This window comes from Panthera leo, chromosome C2 (genome assembly GCF_018350215.1).
Source record: "Panthera leo isolate Ple1 chromosome C2, P.leo_Ple1_pat1.1, whole genome shotgun sequence".
Classification (NCBI taxonomy): Eukaryota; Metazoa; Chordata; class Mammalia; order Carnivora; family Felidae; genus Panthera; species Panthera leo.
This window is the reverse complement of record NC_056687.1, coordinates 55,233,936-55,255,849: the sequence shown is the minus strand read 5'-3', so window position 1 is coordinate 55,255,849 and position 21,914 is coordinate 55,233,936. Positions and strand designations below refer to the sequence as shown.

The following is a 21,914-nucleotide window of genomic DNA, read 5'->3' as shown; positions in this document are numbered from 1 at the left end:
TTTAAATGCCAAATCTAAAACACAAAAAAATATATATGCAAAAAAAGAAATAATACATATTTATTAGTTTGGTCCATTAGCTTATAAACTGAAGATGTGACAAGACACTTCCATAACTAGAAAAAATTAAGTAGATACAATTTGACTATGTTGTATGTAATAGGAACAATATGTGATGTTCTACAGATATTTTCATGGGAAAATGTTTACAAACTAAAAAAAGTTCAGAAAGTCTAAAATTATTTCAATCTTAGGTGGCACAGAATTAGATTATCATCTTTGATTTATGACAGACTTTCCCTCTTGGTACAGTCATTGCCTGCTTTGTTTCTCTCCCTCCCTCCCCCTGTGTGCATCTTTATTTTTAAATATTTTTGTTGTTCTTAAGGTCCAAATCTATTGCTTTGGAGAAATCAAAGCAATAGAAAGGTCAGGGAGCTTGTCATCATCAAAAGAAAAAATATGACTAGAATACTATTATGATTCCCAAGTCTGTTTGCAGTAAAAAATATCAGTGAAGGGAAGAAAAATAAGAAAAAAGATACTTACCAAAATTTTAACAATTCCAGGTACATCACATTGCAGCATCCTTACCATATCACCTGTACATCCTTCCTTCAAACATTTTCTCCCACTAAAACTCTAAAGTTATCAATAGAAAAAACAATAAATTATTAACAGAAAAAATACAAATAAAAATTTAAAAAATCACTAATGTACAAAATTGATTAAAGTTCAATGCAGATGTTGCTAGATGATAAAAGATGTGAACAAACACTGGAGAGTTAGCTGTTTAAAGAGAGTCCATAGGGCACGTGGGTGGCTTAGTAGGTTGGCATCTGGCTTTTGGTATCTGCTCAGGGCTTTATCTCATGGTTCATGGGTTCGAACCCCACATCAGGTTCCATGCTGACGGTGCAGGGTGGGATTCCCTCTCCATCTCTGCCCCTCTCCCACTCACACTGTCTCTCTCTCTCAAATAAATAAAAACTTTAAAAAAATAAAGATAGTCCAATTTGTGTATTAATTGATTTCCTATTTAAAATGCATGATCACACTTTTCTCTCTCATCATTTCTACTTCAAAATCTTCAAGCAGCTATATTACAGCCTAAAACGTATTTGCTGCCCCGCAGGGAAAGCAACTTCAAGTAAAATGTACTGATTAAACAAGTATAAAAAGGAATACTGAATTTTTATCAGATATATGAGGATTCCAGGGAAAGGAATAAAAATGTTGAGTCCTTTCTCTGGCTCTGACCTTACTATTTCCCTTGGTTAAGTTACTTAGTGTTCTTTTACTTCTCCTTCTTGAAGTTGAGCTATATTGATTGCCCTAACAATCAAAGAAGGTGAAAATTATTCACATGTTGCTTTAAATAAATAAATAAATAAATAAGCATAAAACTTCATACAATAATGTTTAGTGTACGATGCAAGTTCATATTTTTTTATCTGTCAATCCTCACAACAATCTTAAGAGGTAGGTATTACTATTCTCACTTCAAATGGTTTAGAAAACTGGGTCTGAGAGTCGTTAAATCACCAGCCTAATGAAAAAAAAAAAATAGTGGTGGCTCAATCTGCACATGAACCCAGATCACTCAACACTATATACAATATTCTTTGTACTATACCACAATTCCTTTATAAGGGGTTTTCTGCTGTTTGCACAATATAGACACTCTAGAATGAAACAGTACAGACCCAACCTATGGCCATTAGCTCACTAAAGAGTAACCAATATAGAACTGAGCTTTGGAATTCTACTTTCTTAAGAATTTAATTTAATTATATTACCTTAGGTAAAAACAAATAATACAGATAGGGGTGCTCAGTTGGTTGAGCATCCAACTCTTGATTTCGGCTCAGATCATGGGATCAAGCCCACATCAGGCTCTGTGCTGACCATGGAGCCTGTTTGAGATTCTCTTTTCTCTCTCCCTCTGCCCCCTTCCCCCACTTGCGCTCTCTATAAATAAACAAATAAACAAATAAATAAAAAATTGAAGGCTATAACATTTATTATTGTCCCCCGCTCCTTAAAATAGAAACTATCCTTAAAATTGTATGTACCCTTTCCTTTTTTTTGGTTTACCAAATATATATATCCTTTGAATCTATGTTCTTTATGTGAATACACGCAACAATATTTCTATTTTTAGGACTGTAAACTTCTAAAAGGAAGGAAACAAACTGATAAAAATCACTAAACAAAGCAATTAGCAGAGTATCCCCAACAAAGATGTGTTTAATAAATGGTGATAATGAACAAAGAATAATGAGGAGAAAAGCACGAGACAACAGGCAAAGAAAAATAGAGGGGAAAGAAAAAGGAGAAAAGGATATGAACAGGAAGAAATGAAGAGAAATGGATAAAGGAAGAAATGCTGTGAAGCTTTGAAGGAAAAACAAATACCTGGTCATTTTCACCTGGATATTTTAAATTTTTGAACTTTTTCCAACAAATTTTATGGAAATAAACACAGCAGCTTTTACTGCACATTAACTGAAAAAATCCCTGGAAAAGATAAAAGTAAGCAGTTGACATGAAAATAGTAGTTCATACAGATATAGAAAATACTACCATAAGTCTCATTCATTCATTTCATTCATTCATTTATTTATTTATACATGAATACCTTAAGTCACTTTCCAAACTATTCTATAACTAAATGAATTTTACATGGCATTCAAAATTTATCAACAGATCACTGGTCATCAAAGAACTTTATAGGTCATTTTTCATAGGTCCATTTTCCCATCACTAAAGACAGTGCATTAGGATAGAAAGAAAAGTCAGTCAATTTGAAGTCAATGTAATCATCTTCCATATACCGCATACAACAAAATATCCGAAATTTGATGTGTGATCTTTTCAGAGGAACGTGCTCTCTGCCCCTCTTCTTCACCTCCATTTTTACATTTCTCTTTTCCTCCAGCCCCAATTTCATACCATTTTCTCCTGCATCTCTGCTAATAATCACCAGACCTGATTTGTTCTCTTAGTGATAGCTACTGCATTATCCCAGTGTTTAAATTTCTTGTCCTCCCCAGTGTGAGCTCCCTGGGAACTACAGCCCTGCATCCTTTAAATAGGTAAACTGCATGAATGGCATAAATTTTTTGGCCAGGAGGTTCTGCTGCTACATGCTGTCCATGTGATTGGAACCCTGGAAGCCTCCCTGGCAAACCTTAGATTTTTATCACCATATCACCTAAACCAAGACCAACTTGCCCCACGTTGAGCACTCCACTTCCCCAGGTCCACTTCCCAAAACTTCTATTACTCTAATGAATAGATCTTGGATTTCTCCCCCATCACTCGCTGTATACATCATGCCTTGCAACTGGAATTCCACTATATGACAGACGTGGTGTCAGATTGGCACTGACGGTCACATCTTATCCTATCTTGTGATTTCCCACAGCCTCATTCTGATATATCCAGAGAGAACTAGACTTGAAGTACTTTGTTAAATTTCTTCAAATCCAGGTTGGTTTCATTTTGTTTGACCAAGACCCATACAACAGATAATGATCGCTCACTTAGTAACATAATTCTTGAGGAGTAACAACCTTTCTCCTTAGTAAAATGCTAGTATTTTCAACCTATAACATTTCTAACTATAAAGAATATTTCACATATTTTTCATGTATGATTACAGGCATTTGAATATTACAAAATCCTTAGCAAAATCGATTATTTTTTTATTGACTCACAGGATTTAAATAATTCCTGCTCACTATGAATCTAAGTACTCAGAGATACTCAACTTCTTAACTGCATGAATTACTACTGTAATTAAACTAAGTACTCTTTTTAAACAATATTTTGATGCATGATAAAAATAATTTTTATCAAAGTTTAATTTTTAATTATATTAATTTAAAATCAGTTAATAATTATATTACCTTGTAATTGGTGTTCTTTAAAATGTCAGCTTCACAAGATCGCTCACAATCTAGATAACTGCAAATGGTCTGCTTCATTATATTACTTTCAGTTGTCTTGATAAAATCATTAAGAAGATCCTAGATTAAAAGGTTTTTTTAATTTTATGAATTATTAGTAACAAGACTGCAACACTTCCAATATTTTACCTTAAATAATATGTCCGTTTTATTATCTCCCTTTTTGAAGGCATTGTATGTTTTCTTAAAAAACAGTATAGAACATATTTCCCTCATTCAAAGTAAACAATACATGAGAAGGCCCTAAATTAGAAATACTGGGTTTTTTACTGAACATAAACATGGAGAAAGGAAAAAGTCTTTATTTGAGTCTATACCTCTGTTCACCATCCTAACTCATGGCACAACACCCAGCATGTTCCTGTTAAAAATTACTTGCTCTGATATACATACAGAGAGACAACAAATCACTGGGAGCCCAGGAGGGTCTGCTAGAACTGGTCTCCAGAACACCATATTGGCAGTGGGACTCCTGGAGTGGTGTAATATGCCACTCGGGGCCATTATGGGCAGAAGTAGCGTACAGAAATATGCTTCCAATGTTGAGTTACAACTTGGAATGAAATTTCCTATTTTAAAAATGCTGATTAAATGTAGATGAAACACATTACCAGGTCTATGTTAAACAGGTCCTTTGACCAGGTCCTTAATCCTTATCCCTTAGAGAGACAGTATTACGAGATTTCAAATAGCAGTATTTCTAATATACTGAGAGTATACAACATGACTAATAAGCTTCCATAGACTATTTGATAAATCTAGTCACCATAACATTCTTTTGATGCCATTCAGAATTTTAAATTGATGGCTGATATTGAAGAATAAAGATATTTTGACCAAATTAACTAAAACATTTTAGTATCAAGAAGAGAGAGAAAGAAATGAGAGGCGTTTAAGGACCTTTCAGTATGAGGGTAGTATATCCTGTCAGCATAGCCAATGGCCAAGTGGAAATGCTAAAAACAACAACAGCAGCAACAAAGGACTCACAGAAAATATATAACTACTGCAGTTTCACAGATCTTAAACTTAGTACTTCAATATTGATCTACTGATACTCCCACCAAATATATGCCACACATGCCTATAGGCATATATACATACGGATATACGCAGCTAGCTACAGGGGTGTGTATCTCTGTGTTTTCCATCTTCTCTACGCCAGCCCCTTGCCTTCTTTAGAACACTAACTACAATTTGTAACTATTTTATTAGGTTTTTTTCCCTTTTTAATCCTTTTGTTCCTTATTCTTTATTCCTTATGTCTTGCCTCCCATCTTAGGCATTCATTCATTCAACATATTTACAAAATGCCTGTTTTAAGCCAGCTTGCTATGGAAGTTATGTATGTTAATGGTAACAGTAGTAAACTTAGCAGGCTAAGACTTAGCCCTCATAGGACTCACATCAATGTCATCTACCTCTATCTGTTCAGCTTCAAGCCAGAAATCTTGAACTCAGCCACTGCATAATAGATTCCATCACCTTTTGCATGTAATATATCAACAAGTAACTGCTGAGTCTTCTTCCAAGATACATTGCAAATTTTTCCATTTCTATCTCCATTTTTACCACTGGAGCTGCCTAACAGTTAGGCAGCTGTTACCTAGATTATTAACTGTAACAGCTGCCTAACTGCCCCCCTCTTCCCCACCTACTCTGCTCCAAGGTACTCTCTACACAGAAGCAAAAGATGTCAGTTACTTGCTTAAAACTCATCAATGGCTTCCCACTGTACCTAAAACAAAGTGGGGAACCCTTACCAAGGACTGCAAGGTTCTGCAGAACGTGCTGCTGAACCCAGTATATCTAGCCATCTCTTGAAATTCATCTCCAGCCTTGCTCATTATAAAATTTACACAGTTTTATCTTTTTCAGTTCCTCAGACTTGCTTGTGAAAGCCACACTATATTCCATTTACCTAGAATTGTTCTTCCCCCAGTCTTCACAGAGCTAGTTCTAGTCTCAATCTGCTGGTTCCAACTTGAGTATCACCTCCCAGAGAGACCACATATACATACGCATATATACGTATAAATACAGATACATACAGTATACAAGTGTATATGTGCATGTTCTCCATTTTCTCATTTTATTATAATTTGATTATATCATTCTACTGTTTAAAAGTCTTCAGGGGTTTCACATTAAACTCAAGATAGGGTCTGAACCCCATACTTGGCTTATTAAGGCCTTCCATGATGTGGCTGACATTTACCTCTGTTATATTATGCATTTATGAAACAAGAACAGATGGTCATTTAAAAAAAACCAAAGAACATAATACGTAACAACAAAAACTCTTAGTAGATAATAGCTGAAATAGTCATTGAAATTAAAATTTCAATAGAAGGATAGGAACAATGGTAATGTTAAAAAATAACAAGCATTTCAAAGGACACCACCCTGGCTAGGGTGCCAGCATCTCTAAGGGTGCTATATTGCCCCACCAGGATGAGTTTATCTAAAGGGATATATGAGGACAGGAACAACTGGGGCAGGGAAGGCCTCTGGTGGAACTCACCCAGGATAAAGGGGTACAGGTCGCCCTCTAATTGCCCTAAAAATAAACTAATCATAATGTCTGAGAAGCAAGATTTTCAGTGGGTTGCCAGGCATCAATCTTAACAAATTAAGAACATACTGGCCTACAGCCAGAACAGGGTCATTGAAGCATTCTGTTCTGTCAGACATTAAACCTTTATTGGATTTTAAAAAAGTAAGGGAGTGAGGGCTGGTAGAAAGTCCAAAGCAGCTGGAATGGTGGCTGGGTGCCCAAAAAACTCATGGCAGCAAATATTTTTGGAAGCTGTATATAAATATTTTAACATTATAATAACTAATATAATAGCACTAGTGTGCACTGGCTGAATATCAGCCCTACACAGAAAGCTAAAGCTGAGGAAAATATCCTAGAAAATAGTACAAAAAAATAAAATGTAAGAAATAAGGAAAAAAATAATAAAATCAGAGATTCAGTTCAGGATGTCAAGTATCTGAATAATAAACATTTCAGAAAGAAAAAATGGAAATGAAGAAATTATCAAATAAGTAAATTTTTAGAATGTACCAGAACATTTTCAAAATATAATCTCAGAACACTAGAGAACACAGAATATCCTAAAAATTCCCAGAAAGAAAAGAACAAAACAGGTTACCAGCAAAAGATTGAGAACCAGAGCATCAGATTTCTGAAAAGTACTATTGGAAGCAAAGAAGGTAACAGAAACACACTGAAAATATAAAGGAAAATAATTTGCACCCTACAATTGGATGCCCAGGCAAGATACAAATAAAGTGTACAAAAAAGAAATTATTTCGAAGACTTGAAAGATCTCAAAAAATTTACCTCCCAATCAAGTACCCTTTTCTAGGAAGCTGCTGAAGGAGCTGTACCACCAAAACAAGGGAGTAAACCTAAAAAGAAAGCTTGAGATCAAAGAAACAGACGATTCTACATAGAAGTGAAGGATATTCCAAGGAATAAAAGAAAAACCTAAGGCACATTTAATAAAAACATATGACTGACTATTGGTAGGTTGGGGAAAGGGAAATGTATGTGTAAAGGGGAGGTATAAGAGCTAATAAACCCTCCTCATCTGCCATCATGGGTAGTCAAAGATAATATCTACCATGGAGAAATATTTAAAAAGCAGCACATCTTTTCAAAAAATATAGGTAAATATCAAAGAAAAATGTCTAGAGAGTTGGGAGAAGGTTTCTCTAGTTAGGAACTACAATTAAAGCTGATGTACCACAGACTGTTAATGTTTAAGTCTTCTAATATTTGACAAACTACATGTATGTATTATTTTGCATGAAATAAAAAAATTCACTAAAAAAAGTTTGAATAACAAAAAATATTTTAAAAGGAGGAGGAAAAAGAGAAAAGTAAGACCAAGTAGGGCCTGCTTTAGGCAAGCAGCGAAGTTCAATGTTAAAAATAATATATAAAATCATTACTAAGTCTAGGTTTAAGGTCATGTGATTATCCTGATAAATGCCAAAAACTGCTTATTCTATTGATTACTGTGAGAGCTACATTAAAATAGTACTCTGAGAGTGGAGAGTTTTCTATCTCTCCTTCTAGTTATATTAGCTTTTGTCCCATACATCTCGAGGCTCTATTATTAGCTATATACAATTTGACCTATTACAGCTTACTAGAAAGTTGCATTTTGTATCTTTACAAACATCTGCTTTGAGGAATGCATTTGGCTTTAAAGTCAGCCCAAACATAAAGATCCCGAAAGGTTTAAAGTAAAAGTCTGAAAAGACGTATGTCATTCAAACACTAACCAAAAGAAACTCAGTGTAGCTATTTTCATATTAAACAAATTAAAAAGTGACTGTAATATGACTTAAAAGATGGATGAAAGTTACCCCAAAAGTAAAGAATACCCAGAAAGTATGAGGAAATGGTAACCCTCATACTTTGCCTTAAGAATACAAACTGGTACAAACTTTCTAAGAGGATATATGAAGACAAATACCAACATGTTTACAAGTGTTTTAAAGACTTACTTCACAATTCCACCTTCAGAAATGTGTCCTATGGGAATTATGTGGGAGATGCACAAAGATGACTTTACATAATAATGAAAAACTGGAATGTTTAGGATAAACTGAATATTCAACAGCAGGAAACTGGTTATGCAAATTAAAGCATGATTTTATGATGAACCATGAAAACAAATCATACTGTAGAATAATCTAATTACTGGGAAACTCAGAGTATATATTTCTAAACTATATATCAATGTATATAACATACCAATTTACTAAAAATAAAGGGTACAAGTGTTTATACATGTGTGTCTGGAAAAACATAAATAAAAATACTAGTATTAGTTTCTCCTTTTGAGGAAATATGGATAAATTTTATCTTTCAGTACTTAAACATTTTTCAAATTTTCTGAAATAATTTTTTTAAGTTTTCTTAGTACTTTTTAAATTTAAATCAACAACAAAATAACGGTAAGTATAATTAGAAAAAAAAGTAAGTTAATTAACTACCACATTTAGCTATAGCCGCATGAAGTACCGGACCTGCATAGCTTTTAATCTTCTTGTTTCTAAATAACAAATCTTGTTATTTGCTAACACAGCTACCTCACTTCTACGTGTTGAATCATACATTCTGCACAAAGTAATGGGATTAATGTTGTTTCTTATACAAAAAGCTAATTTCCAATAAAAGAACATGCTGCTATAGAATACTACAAAATTAGCACAGACCACACTTCATCGAAGAGGATTCTGATTAGTCACAGATGAAATGCTGTTCTTAATTTCTTACTTTAAAAGTTGTAGGTAAATCTTCATCTTCCGCAGGATCTATGTCAAACCAATGATCATTTGTATCTCCTATTTCTTGTAAGCTTTTATGAAATTCTAGCAGTCCTCCATTATATCTGTAAGGCATTTATTTTAAAATAAGGTTAGTTTGAATGGGACTTTAGATAGTTTACCAATAAGACAATGAGCAACTCTTTTTTTTTTTTTTTTTTTTTTTTGGTGGTAAGTAGGGTGATGATAACCTCTGGCATGCTATAGAAATACAAATACTAGGACTCTCACCTGTGGTAGATTGGGATGAAATACAGGTGGAAGGGGAGGCAATAGATTATGTAGTAGCTCAAGCTTGAACAGTATGGGGGCCTTGGTAATTAAAGGGATTGTAGAGTTGGTTGGCTTTTGTCTACTGTCTTGGAAGCCTTGAAGAAAGAGAATGACAGTCACAGGTCAGCCAACTATTGACTCAGGGCACACTGTGAAAGACAGAGGACTCTATGGCAGCATTTAAAGAGACTCTCTCCTGCAGCCATAAAGATAATATGTGCTGAAAATCAGGCCAGATTTAGTCACAAGGTGAAACAAACTGCAAAAGAGACCAAATGTACCTCCTTGACAGGACTATTACCAATTCAGGACACCCTGTGAAAGCTAAAAGGCCTCTACGGTAACATTTAAAGAACCCTTACCAACTCTAATAAGGGCAAACTGTGCTGAAAATGAGGCCCAGTATTTAATCATAAGGTTAAAACAGCAGCAAAAACTAAAAACACTGCCTCAGTGGATTATGCTAAAATCAGGGCTCTGATCGGGAAAAAGTAGACCCTGAGGTCTGAAATGGAGACATTTAAGTAAAACCCTTAAATTGCCTTCAACCCTCTGGCTGACAAGGAGTATCAGAATCCCTTTACTGACCAAGTATCATCTGAGGTTCATATCTCAAAAGATGATGCCCTTCCTTCTCAAGATCCTCTCCCATCTGTGCTTACTGCCCATAGAGCAATAACTCTAGGGTCAGGTATAAACAGAGCCCATGTAAGAAAACAGAGTTCCTGCCCTGAAAGAAAAAGCTTATTCACCCTAAGAATTGCAGAACTTGACCAGTATGTACTGGCAGAAACATATGTGGGAGTGGATCTTAAGAGTGTTGACCCAATAGACAAATATACAACTGGATAGAGAAGTGTATGTTGATATGGGAGGACTCTTCCACAATTCAAGATTTACTTTCCTAGCTAGGACACCTGAGACACCATGCTGCTGAGAAGGCTACTTGAAGCTTGGATCCAACATTGACCTATAGTAATTAAGGTGGAAATGCAGGAAATTTGAAGGCAGAGTATTAAAGAAAGTTCAAGGAGGTAAGGATATTATAATGGACTTACTACCTAAGACCAGAGAAGCCACCACTAAACACAGTTCCCTGGAAAGGCCCAGAGGACACTCTAACTATTAAAGCAGTGTTTTCAGGCAGTTCAGTGGTGGTTGTTTTCTATAGGCCAGGGATGAAAGTCAATGATGCTGTCATGTGACTGGGGTTTCTAGTTATCTGTGATATGGAAAACAGATTCTCTCCAACACCCATCAGTAAAGAGACTAAAGAATAGTTCACACATCTGGGGAAAGGACAGCAATACACATTCTCTGTCTTGTCTCACAGCTATGAGAATTCTCTCTACAATATAAAGAGATTTTGATCATCCTAAAATTCTGCAAAACATCACACCAGTCCACTATATTGATGACATCATGTTAGTAAATGGGAAGCAGGAAGTCTTCTGGGTACCCCAGTGAAAAACAAACATGCCAGAGGATAGACGATAAACCTTACAAAAGAATCAGGTAACTACCATAGAGATGACTCTTCTGGGAATCCCATGGTTGGACATAGCAGTAATACTGCATAAGGATTTAAACTGCCTAATTCATCTTTCAAATCTCAAACATTATTTCCTCAAGAAGACTTCTCATTCCCATAACTAGACTGGGGGCCCAGTAAAAACTTTAATTATTCACTGTATTTTCCTTCATAGCTCTTTATTATATTTCCAAATTAATTAGTTGTATAACTGATTATTTGATTAAGGTCTACAAGATTCACTATAGTGTCAGTTACATGAAGATAGGAACTGTTTTGCACATCATTGTATCCCCAATGCTATCTAGAGATGCTAGCACAGTCTCTAGAATATGATACGTTCTTAGCAAATAAAATTAATGAATTATGCTACAAATGGCTAAGGGTACAAATAAGGAAACAATCCATATCAGTTCCCCCGTACAATTTCACTAAACATATAATCGCCAATGTTCCCCAAACATAGCATCTGGACTCTTTCAATGCTTTAAAAGCTCATTTATACCTTAAACACCTATTCAACTGGTGATAGTATTAATAACTACAACCAGCATTTATTTATTAAGCCTACCATTTTTGTGTTCTTAGCACTAATTTTTTTTAAAGTTTATTTATTTATTTTGAAAGAGAGAGAGAGAGAAAGAGAGAGAGTGAGAGAGAGAGAGAGAAAGTGAGAGAGAGAATCCCAAGCAGGCTCCATGCTGTTACCATGGAGCCCAATGCAGGGCTTGATCTCACAAACTGTGAAATCATAACCTGATCTGAAATCAAGAATCTAACGCTTAACCGACTGAGCCACCCAGATGCCCGAGCACTTAATCATTTGCAACATCCCTATAAGGTTGGCACTATTATTAGTTCCATTTTATAGATAAAAAACATAAGGCTGGAAAAAAAAAAAAAAAAGATAAGGCTGAGCAACACTACATTCCTTAGAGTCATTGATTAGATACATAGTACAAAATGGATTTAAACCCAGGTCTGTCAGATTCCAAAGCCTATGGTCCCTAATGTCTTTGCTACACTGACTTTTACTGCCATGATCTGTTAGATTTGATATTTAATATTCTCAAATACATTAAAGAAATTATTTCTATAGGAACAGGTGAAGAAGACCCAGAAGAGCACAAATGTCATCATACCTAGTATAGTGCAAAAACTATCCATGTCACAATGCTAAAAGTTGAAAGACAAGATTTACCCATTTATTAAAACCCTTACCTCTTCTGGGCACATCGAAGCAAACCACGTCCAAAATAAACTAAAGACATAAAGTTTTCACAAATTTCATTTTCTTGGATCACCATCTTCATCACTAGAAATTTATTCTCTGCTTCTGTATAATCCTGTAGTAACATAAAACTAGGTTTGGCTGATGTAAAAAGCATTTTTTTTTTTCTATTACAAGAATTATTTTCCAAACTGGAGAAATTAGGGCAGCTTTAATATTGATCCAGTCATGCAGTCATTTATTCACATCTCTAATCCTAGCATCTGTGTATGTGATCATATAGATAATATACTCAGTTATTAAAATACCTATTCACAAAAGAACTTAAGATCTTCCCTAGCCAACATTTCAAAATGAACATTTAGAGAATTTCTTTTTTTTTAATATATGAAATTTATTGTCAAATTGGTTTCCATACAACACCCAGTGCTCATCCCAAAAGATGCCCTCTTCAATGCCCATCACCTACCCTTCCCTCCCTCCCCCCCCCCCCCCCCCGCCATCAACCCTCAGTTTGTTCTCAGTTTTTAAGAGTTAGAGAATTTCTAAAATCAACATTTTGTTAAAATCAAGTCATCGTATGTGAAAACACTTACAATGGGCAATAATACATACTACATACCTCTTTCTTTCCTCTTTCAGTGAGTGCTACTCCATACAAAAATAATAATGTCAGATAATAACCAATATTAATCTGATGTGCCTAAAAAGAAAAAAATTGGCTCTTTAGACGAAAATAGTTTTTAGTATAGTAAGTTTAATTAAATATCCTAGGCTACTCAGTAGTTATTAAAAAGAGTAAAAATTATCATATTATCGATCATCTAATAAGAGAAATAGTAAATACATTAGATGTATTTGATAATTCAACCCTGAAGAAGAAAGAGGATAATTGATAATCTCAAAATAAAACACTAGAGTGTGATTAAAGAAAATGAAAGCCATCAGGATTTATTGTCTCCTTCCCCCTCCTGCCCCCACATGCTACAAATGGCTAAGGATCTCCATACAGATGTAGCAGTGAGTACAACTACATTCTGAGTCCCTGAAGTCCTTCAAAACAGGAGGGTGGTCTTAGAGACTCCGGACACAACACCCACTGTACCAACGCCAACTTCCTGGTTTTGATAATATATACTGTTATGTAACATCTAACTATTGGGGAAAACTGAATGAAAGGTATTCAAAAACCTTTCTGCACTTCTGTATTGTACAGCTATATTTTTGCAACTTCTGTGCATCTAAAGTTACCTCAAATAAAAAGTTTAAACATTGTCCATGGAGAACAATATTGTACATTCTGTTCGTAAGCTCTCTATTGACTTAAGATCATAACCCTGTCTTTTGTCACATTAGCTTTTTACAAGACTGTCCCATAAACAAGATCTTTTGCAGGTACATAGGGATGATAAGCATCTGCAGGACAGAAGTCTTTTTCTTTACTGATCTAACTGTATTCTCTTACTTAGCATACTTCTCATGGCCAACAGTACACATTTATGAGGTAATTGGCTAGTGTTAGAAGTTTGGCTTCAAATTAATCTCAGGGCAAATAGACGTGCATGTTTGCGCTCAATGGACCAAGTGAGTTTGTGTTCACATACCGGTTTCCATCTTAAAATTTCCATTTCTGCAGAGGAGGTAAAATGCAGTTCAGAGAATGGACTCTAAAGCCAAGACTACATGGATTTGTATCCTGACTCTACTACTTACTACCTGCTGAATTAAGCAAGTTGTTTAACCTCTTTGCTTCAGTTTCTAATCTATAAAATGGGAATAATGGTGGAGGGATGGTGGTTATGAAGAGCAAATGAGCTAATCCTTACAAAAAGTGCTTAGAACAGTGTCTGTCATATAGCAAACACTAAATAAGTGTAAGCTATTATTTTATAACTTTAAAAAAATTGGTTTCACAAATAAATACAACAGAGCCTTTGGCTCACACAAGTCTAAAAAGAACATTTTGAGAACAGGATAAGATGTGGAATTGTGGTAATGCTATAATCATAAATAAAAGGTAAAGAACTCAGGAATTTACAGATGTAAGTGGTAGGTTTCTGACCTACATGACTCTGCCCTTCCCTTCCTACCATCCCCCCCACTATTAGCAGGGATTATTCTAAGTACTGGAACTCAATGGATATAGAGATATTATTGGCAACTGTCCCCTGCCCTCACCCCACTGCCACCTCCTACCAAATTGTTCCACCTATCCTTGGTGGCCTTGGTGGCCTTGAGGAACAGTGAGAGCTATAGGATACAGCAGTAGGCTGCTCTGATCATGATGATTCCAATTCTGCTCAACAATGCTACCAGGAGAGGGATCTCTTCCATTTCTTAACATAAGACTCATCATTGAAATAATGCCTAAGTACAGTAGGCTAAGCAATCAGCATCTGTTAATGCTCATTTATTTCACTTCCTGGCAACCTGGTCAGTGGGAGAAACAGCACATCTTCAGCATCCCAGAAGTTCTTGCTGAATACTTGTTAATACATACTCCCTTTTGTTGGCTCTTTTGACTCCATGTACAATTCCTTTAGGGTGGTATATATCACCACTTAGAACCCCCATCCCGAGAGTCCTAAATAAAGATGATTTCTCCACATCTTTATAATATGGGATTTGGTGTCTTTGGGTACCTTGGTTGGTACCTGGGTGGTCCTTTCTTGACAGTAACTCTAATCCATCTTCTACATGTGTACAAAATTTAGTTTACTGATCCAAATTATTCAAGCAACTGACTTTTCCTTTTACTTTCTTATACTATTGGTTCTGATTTTTTTTTTAAGGTTTATTCATTTTTCAGAGACAGAGAGAGAGAGTGTGAGCAGGGCATGGGCAGAGAGGGAGACACAGAATCTGAAACAGGCTCCAGGCTCTGAGCTGTCAGCACAGAGCCTGACGCAGGGCCTGAACTCACAGACGGCGAGATCATGACCTGCACTAAAGTTGGACACTTAACAGAGTGAGCCACCCAGGCGCCCCATATTGGTTCTGATTTTTGATGCCAGGTTTATTCTTCCTCAGATTTTCTATTTATTTCTAACATACAAATATATCTTGTTAATTTTATCTCTCATGAGTACTCAATAACAGATGACAGAAGTTCCAATTTTTACAAATATAGTTATCAGAAGAGGAGCTGATTAATAACTAGGAGGAAAGCAAGTAGTAGTTTCTCAAGTTTATAACTATTTCAATTGGGAAAGTCCAATTTTACTATTTATTGAGTTTCTCTTTATTGAAGATAAACAATTTTATAGTAAGGAAGGGACTAGATTAGGCTTATTATGGACATGCAGTCATCAAAAAGTACAAGACACAGGAAGGAAATAAATTTATGCATACTTTTTCTCTAGAGGTAAAAGGAAAATACAAACTGGTCTACACCTTAAAACAAGCATGCATTGGCTACCCTCTCATTGAGAAATGTTGTCCAAACCCATTATTTCAAACTTTCAAAAGAAAACACTTACAGTATAATTAGTAGCCTGAACATTCCTAAGTGCTGCTTCCAGTTGTGTTATCAAGAAACGTAAAGTTAAAACAGGAACAATTTCCTCCCCATTCTGACTGTTAGCTGCAACTTCTCTCTGTGGAAAATAATTTGGTCCAAAATTTAAGTTAAAGCAAATATCTACACTTATTTTTATTATACAAATAATACATGCTTGTTGTAGAAAATCTGGAGAGGATTTAAAGAAAAAATCCACACCAGCGAGATACAATTGTTTTCTTGTTTATTTTTCAGTCTGACAAATGTTCTCTGTAACTATTTCCTCAAAACACTTAAAAAGCATTCCTAAGCCTGCTGAGGGGTTGGCCACAACCACTTCTATTAGTAATCCCAGTTTATTCTCATACCTTCTATCCTCTAAGCATAGCTAAAATCTTCCTTCCAGCCCTGACCCTGCAGGAAGCAGGAATGCTTGGCATTAATACCAACATGAGGGCAAGGCATCTTAAGCTACGATCTGATTGGAACCAAGCTAATATACGACTTATATCACAGTTTGTTACTGCCATGGATGAAATGAAAAGGAGGACTGTGTGTTATCTTTGCATCCATTTCCCAAGCCTTGTACCTACAAGTGCTTGGCTTAAATTCCATTATCTGTTTAATGATATATTATCTGTGTGGAAAGTTTAACCTACACTTTCTTAACTTGGTTTCTAGTATACGATACTGCTCTGTTTTTCTCCTAGATAACTAGAGACTTTATTTCCGTCTCTCTAGCACTCAATTTAATGAACGTCTTCCCCATCATCACATACATTCCCTAAAGTAACCCACTGTCATGTTTTTAAGTAGTGTCTACGTACTGACAGTTTGCAAGCTTATATTTCCAGCTCAGAACCATCCCCTTAATTCCAGACTCATATATCCAACCAGTCACTCAACAGTAGCTCTTGAATTTGAGTAGGCATATAAAACCTAACACTGAAGTTCCACCTCCTTTAGAACTAAAAAAGCTGGACAAAATGTAAAAGCCATTTTTTGAAAGCAACAGAAAGCTACGAAGGCATTGAAAATCTCTGGAGCCAACATTCAGACATGAGACTGACTTTTGGAGCCACTTTTCTCCTTAAGGCAATTGACATTTTCAGTTGTGGCTAAGATGTTAGGCGTAGCTTTTAGCCAACTTACAAAGCTGGGGGAAAAAACAGAGTGTATGACCTATCAAGGATGAGGGACCCTGGTAAACACATCATCCTTTGGTGCAGACCCTGAAGAAATATACCCTTAAAGTAAGAGTGTCTGTTTTGGTTCCAGTTTGCAAGTAGTTTATTTGGGAGGTTCAGAGAACAATGGTGGAGAATAGAGATGTGATTCAGGGAAGGAAAAACAAGCTTTAAATTAATGGGTAAGTTATTAAGTTAGTTACCCACAGTGGGCAGCTGGGGTTAATAGAACAGAGAGACTCTGTAAACCAGTGAAAAATACAAGCTGCAGTATTATTCAACTCAAGGGGAGAGAAAACTGGAATATTTGCAGAACTCCCAAGGCTTATTGAGTGGTGATGGGGTGACATGAGAATATTAATTCCTTGGGATTTCTGAACTGCCATGAGTACAGCCTTCTGTAGTTTCAGGGAAAAAAAAAAAGCCTTGAGGCATAGACACATGGAAAACTGGGGATTGTCCAGAGCATACTGAAATAAGAGTCCAAGGGGCCAGGAGTTATGTGCAGGACACTCACAGTATCTACTACAAAAGGGAAAACATAAATAGACCCTTCTTCACAGAACAGAAGCTTGGAAACATCTCAATCCCTAGTTGAATGAAGTGATCTGCCAGAAAAGCACAAAGAAGCATTACTAAGGGAAGATTTTGTCCAGTTCTTCTAGTACTTCTCAAAGCAAGGTTGCTCTAAATCAACTCTAGCAGCCACTGCAGGTAGCAGAATTCTCTATCATCCTTTAGATGACTGTGGAATTAATTTTGATGTTTTCATGTTCATTCATGATTTAAGTTATTTTTGCCCTTTTCTTAAGATTTTTAGCAGGGGGCTATCAATTTTACTGATCTTTAAAAAAAACAAGTTTTGGCTTTATTGACTTTCTTTTTTATTCTATTTCAATAAACTTAGATATCTTTATTACTTCCTTCTTTTGACTTTGTTTTTAATTTACCGTTCTTCCATTAATCTCCTGAATTTTATGTTTAGATGACTGATATTCAACCTTGCTTCATTGTCTAATACATGTATTTCAAATTATAAATATTCCTTGAAACACATATTTTACTTATAACACAAGTTTTGATATACATTTTTTATTCAGTTCAAAAATTTACCTAATTTCCATTGTGATTTCTGACCCATGGGTTACTCTTAAGAACAATGATTTTTTAGTTAATCTTTCTGTATTGATTTATAAATGAATTGTACAGTAGTTTGAGAATATGCTCTATATATTGTGATTCTTTGATGAGACTTGCTTTGTGACTAACACATGGTCAATTTTTGTAAATGCACTTAAAAAGTATGTATATTCTGCCACTGTTGGGTATCGTGTTTCATGTTTTGTGTGTGTGTGTGTGTGTGTGTGTGCGTCAATTAGATCAACTTTGCTATCATTCTACCTATTTTGTGTCCATGTTCTATCAGTTATTAAGAGAGTCATGTTAAAATCTACTGGGATTATTAATTTGTCCAGTTTCCATTCAATATTATCAATTTACTCACCTTCTCATATGTAACAGTTCTGTATGTATTTGAGTCTACTCTGGAATTTGCTTCTATTTTCTAGACTTGCCAACTGAATCAGGAGCAAGTAATACAATCTTATACTTATGAGAGCTTCACATTAAGTTTCAATATCTAAGTGGGCAAATTCCCAGCCTGTCTCCCCTACACTTTTCTAATTTTCTTGGCTATTTTTTCTTTTATTTCCCATCTGAACTTTAGAATTAGCTTTCAGTAATAACAAAACCAAAAACAACATACTTGGTCATTTTTATTGGAATTATGTGAGATACAGACAGCTTTATCACATTGTGTCTTCTTACATGTATTGCTTTTCATTTGGTCTTTTTTTCTTACCTTTATTAGAATTTTATAAATCTCTATTTAGTTTTAATATAAAGTATTGATTTCTAAACTTAATGTGAAAAAAATCAACGTGTAGATACTTGCTAAAATGCAGATTCCCAGACCTACCCCCAGAGATTTTGATTCTTTAGGACTTTAGTATGGGGTTCAGATAGTCTCATGTAGGTGGTATAGGAAAAATTTTGAGAAATACTAGTTTATATCTTATATATTTCTTGAGTGTTTTCCTAGGTATTTTCCCTTTTTTATTGCTATTATAAATAAGTACTCTTTCATCTATATCTTCTAATTGGCTGTTGTTTGCATATAGAAAAGCTACTGATTGTTGTTTCTGGGTGATTTCCAACAGATAAGAGGAAAATAGTGGCATAATTCCATCAGTTTCAAACCAGAATTCATACTGGAAAATTATCTCAGTTAAGGTTATAATTGTATGTAGTCTTTGGATATTTGTAGAGCTTGTTTGAATTGTTAATCATAACAGTATTGATTTGTTTCATGGAAATAATTAATAATGTATTCTTCCACAGAAAAGGCAACCATGGAATTGCCCCAATTAAAAGCTACAAAGAAATGAGTAGAACATTTTCTTTAACTTTGAAAAACTCCATTCATTTAGGAACTGATATCCATCTTATGCTGAAAGTTTCACAAATTATCTAAAAAAACTATTTCCAAAATGAAAATCTACAGTATATTCTCTATAGTATTTATTTTATTCATAAATAAAAAAGTTTAGGACATTATTTTTCTTCATCTTACATTCTTGAAAAAGTTGTTAACGTTCTACAAATTAGGAAAACTGAAAGCAATTCCCTGTCCCAGGGTGGCATGTTATGGGTTACTGGTAGAATAAAAATAAACACTAGACCTCACAGTCAATGGCTTACTGGCTACTAACCCATATTCCCACCATTATTCTTGAAAGGCTAGCACCAACTAACTTATTTCATTAATAAAAGTCTGTAAGTCAAGGCCCTTCGCAAAAAGTAAGATGAAGATTTCAAGACTTTAGCTACACTATTGTGAGAAAGAAAGGAGGGAGGAAAAGAGTCACTGTGAAGTAATAAGAAATACATACATGATTTCTGCTCCTAGTTCCTGATAATTTCTGGTCTTTGACTCTGGGTCCTGACACAGAGCTCCTAAAGCCCTGGGAATTTCCTAGGTGATAGGCGTATCTTTTGTTCTAATGAGATGACACTCAGCAGGCTCCTGGATAGGGCTGGTCACCAGAAACACCAAGCCATGATTAGAAGCTTGAAGCTTTTAGCCCTATCCCCCATTCCCAGAGGGAGAGGGGCTGGGCACTGAATTAGTAATTATCAATGATGATATGATATGATATGATAAAGCCTCCATAAAAAATCCTGGAAGTATACAGTTCAAAGAACTTCCAGCTTGGCGAACACATCCACATGCCAGGGGAGCAGTGGCACATCCCAACTCCACAGAGGTAGATGCTCCTCTACTTGGAACCCTTCCAGACCTTGCCGTATATATCTCTTCATTTGGCTCATCTAAATCCTTTATCATAGCCTTTATTATATAATAAATTGATAAACATTAAGTGTTTGCTAGCTATACTAGCAAATTGTGGGACCCAAAAGGGGTCATGGGAGCCCCAATCTATAGCCAGTTGGTCAGAAGTATTAGAGACAACCTAGGACTTGTGACTGGTGTCTGAATTGGGGCAAATTTGTGGGACTGGGACTGAGCCCTTAACTTGTGGGATCTGATACTAACTCTAGGTAGATAGTGTTAGAATTGAATTGACTTGTAGGATGACTAGTTAGTATAGGAGAATTGGTGTGTGAATAAATCCACACATCTAGTGTCAAAAGTGCTGTGAGGGTAGTAGCAGTGTGAGAGTAAAGGAAAATAGTATGTTTTCCCTGGAGAGTCCTATACAAAGAGTTGCACTTCTGTCTCAAAGAACAAATTATAATCTTACCTGCATGATTTGGAAGGAAAAATTTTCTTGTAAGAACTTCTTAATGTGAGGGACCACACCTTTTGGTAGAGTATTAATTGCATTCAATAACTTCTTCATCTCTACTAGTAGGTTAACAGAGACAAGATCGGTAGGTGTGTCCTTTTCCTGTTTATCCTAGAAGACATTATTAATTAAAACTTTCCACAATTATACATGTTCATATTACTCTAATATTAAGACCAAATATTTTTAAAAAGTGCCTTTACATACTATATGTAGATCACTGTGACAGACCTATAGAAAATCCAAGTAAGAATAAGACATTCTCTCTGCTTTCAAGGAACTTAAAACATAACAGGAAATCTAAGACCAAAACTAAGGAAGCTTTAATATATTCATTTAATACATTAATTTAATACATTCATCATAAATTCATTTGAAAGTTATAAATGAAAGTAGATATTTTAAGATGTGAAACTTATACCATTTTTTATAGAGTAGTGAATTAGAAAACATCATACTTATAAACAAAGTAGTAAAATAGAATGACTCTTAATTTGGTCAGAACTGAGTAAGTCATAATAATCTTGGGTCTACAGGAACTCATTCTTACAAACTTAATGAAGCCATAATTAATGGTTAATCAATAGCTATACAGTCAAGTCCTGCTGGATTATTTATTAACATTAGTTGTGAGGAATGAGCGGGCGATAGAAAGGGAGATGTGCCTGGATGATGGCCTTCCTTCAAATCTTAACATGATACCTCAGTTCCTATACACTGTTTAAACTTATGGAATATGAATATGTTGTTGCTGACCTCTGATAATCAGAACTGACAGTTTCTTACTAAGGAGCCATGCAAAACTTGAGTCACTGAAATGCCCTGGTGGGGGTGATTCCTTGACCATCAGGTCTCCAACAGACTAGAATTACCCAGGAAAGTGACTAGGAATCAGTAAAGTCCACAATAGAGTCCCATCTGCCTACTCTCCCCTTCTGGATTTGAGTCTTAAATTAGGATTCCTCCATTCCCATCAATACCCAACAAATAATCTTACATTT

General features: G+C 35.3%; 1 protein-coding gene across 11 annotated transcripts in view; it reads right to left on the bottom strand.

Annotated features, from left to right (window-relative positions):
- DZIP3 (DAZ interacting zinc finger protein 3) overlaps positions 1-21,914 on the bottom strand; it is a 131,638-nt gene that overhangs the window by 90,286 nt on the left and 19,438 nt on the right. For all 11 annotated transcript variants that reach the window (XR_006207127.1, XM_042955181.1, XM_042955179.1 and 8 more), the window contains 8 exons: positions 20,869-21,024; positions 15,838-15,954; positions 12,981-13,061; positions 12,349-12,473; positions 9,274-9,388; positions 3,915-4,034; positions 2,419-2,520; positions 550-642 (listed from right to left, as the gene is read on the bottom strand). Coding sequence is in view for 10 of the 11 variants with exons in the window: in XM_042955181.1 (XP_042811115.1) it covers positions 550-642; positions 2,419-2,520; positions 3,915-4,034; positions 9,274-9,388; positions 12,349-12,473; positions 12,981-13,061; positions 15,838-15,954; positions 20,869-21,024 (909 nt within the window). In the remaining variant the exon portion in view is untranslated. The remainder of the gene's footprint in view (positions 1-549; positions 643-2,418; positions 2,521-3,914; positions 4,035-9,273; positions 9,389-12,348; positions 12,474-12,980; positions 13,062-15,837; positions 15,955-20,868; positions 21,025-21,914) is intronic.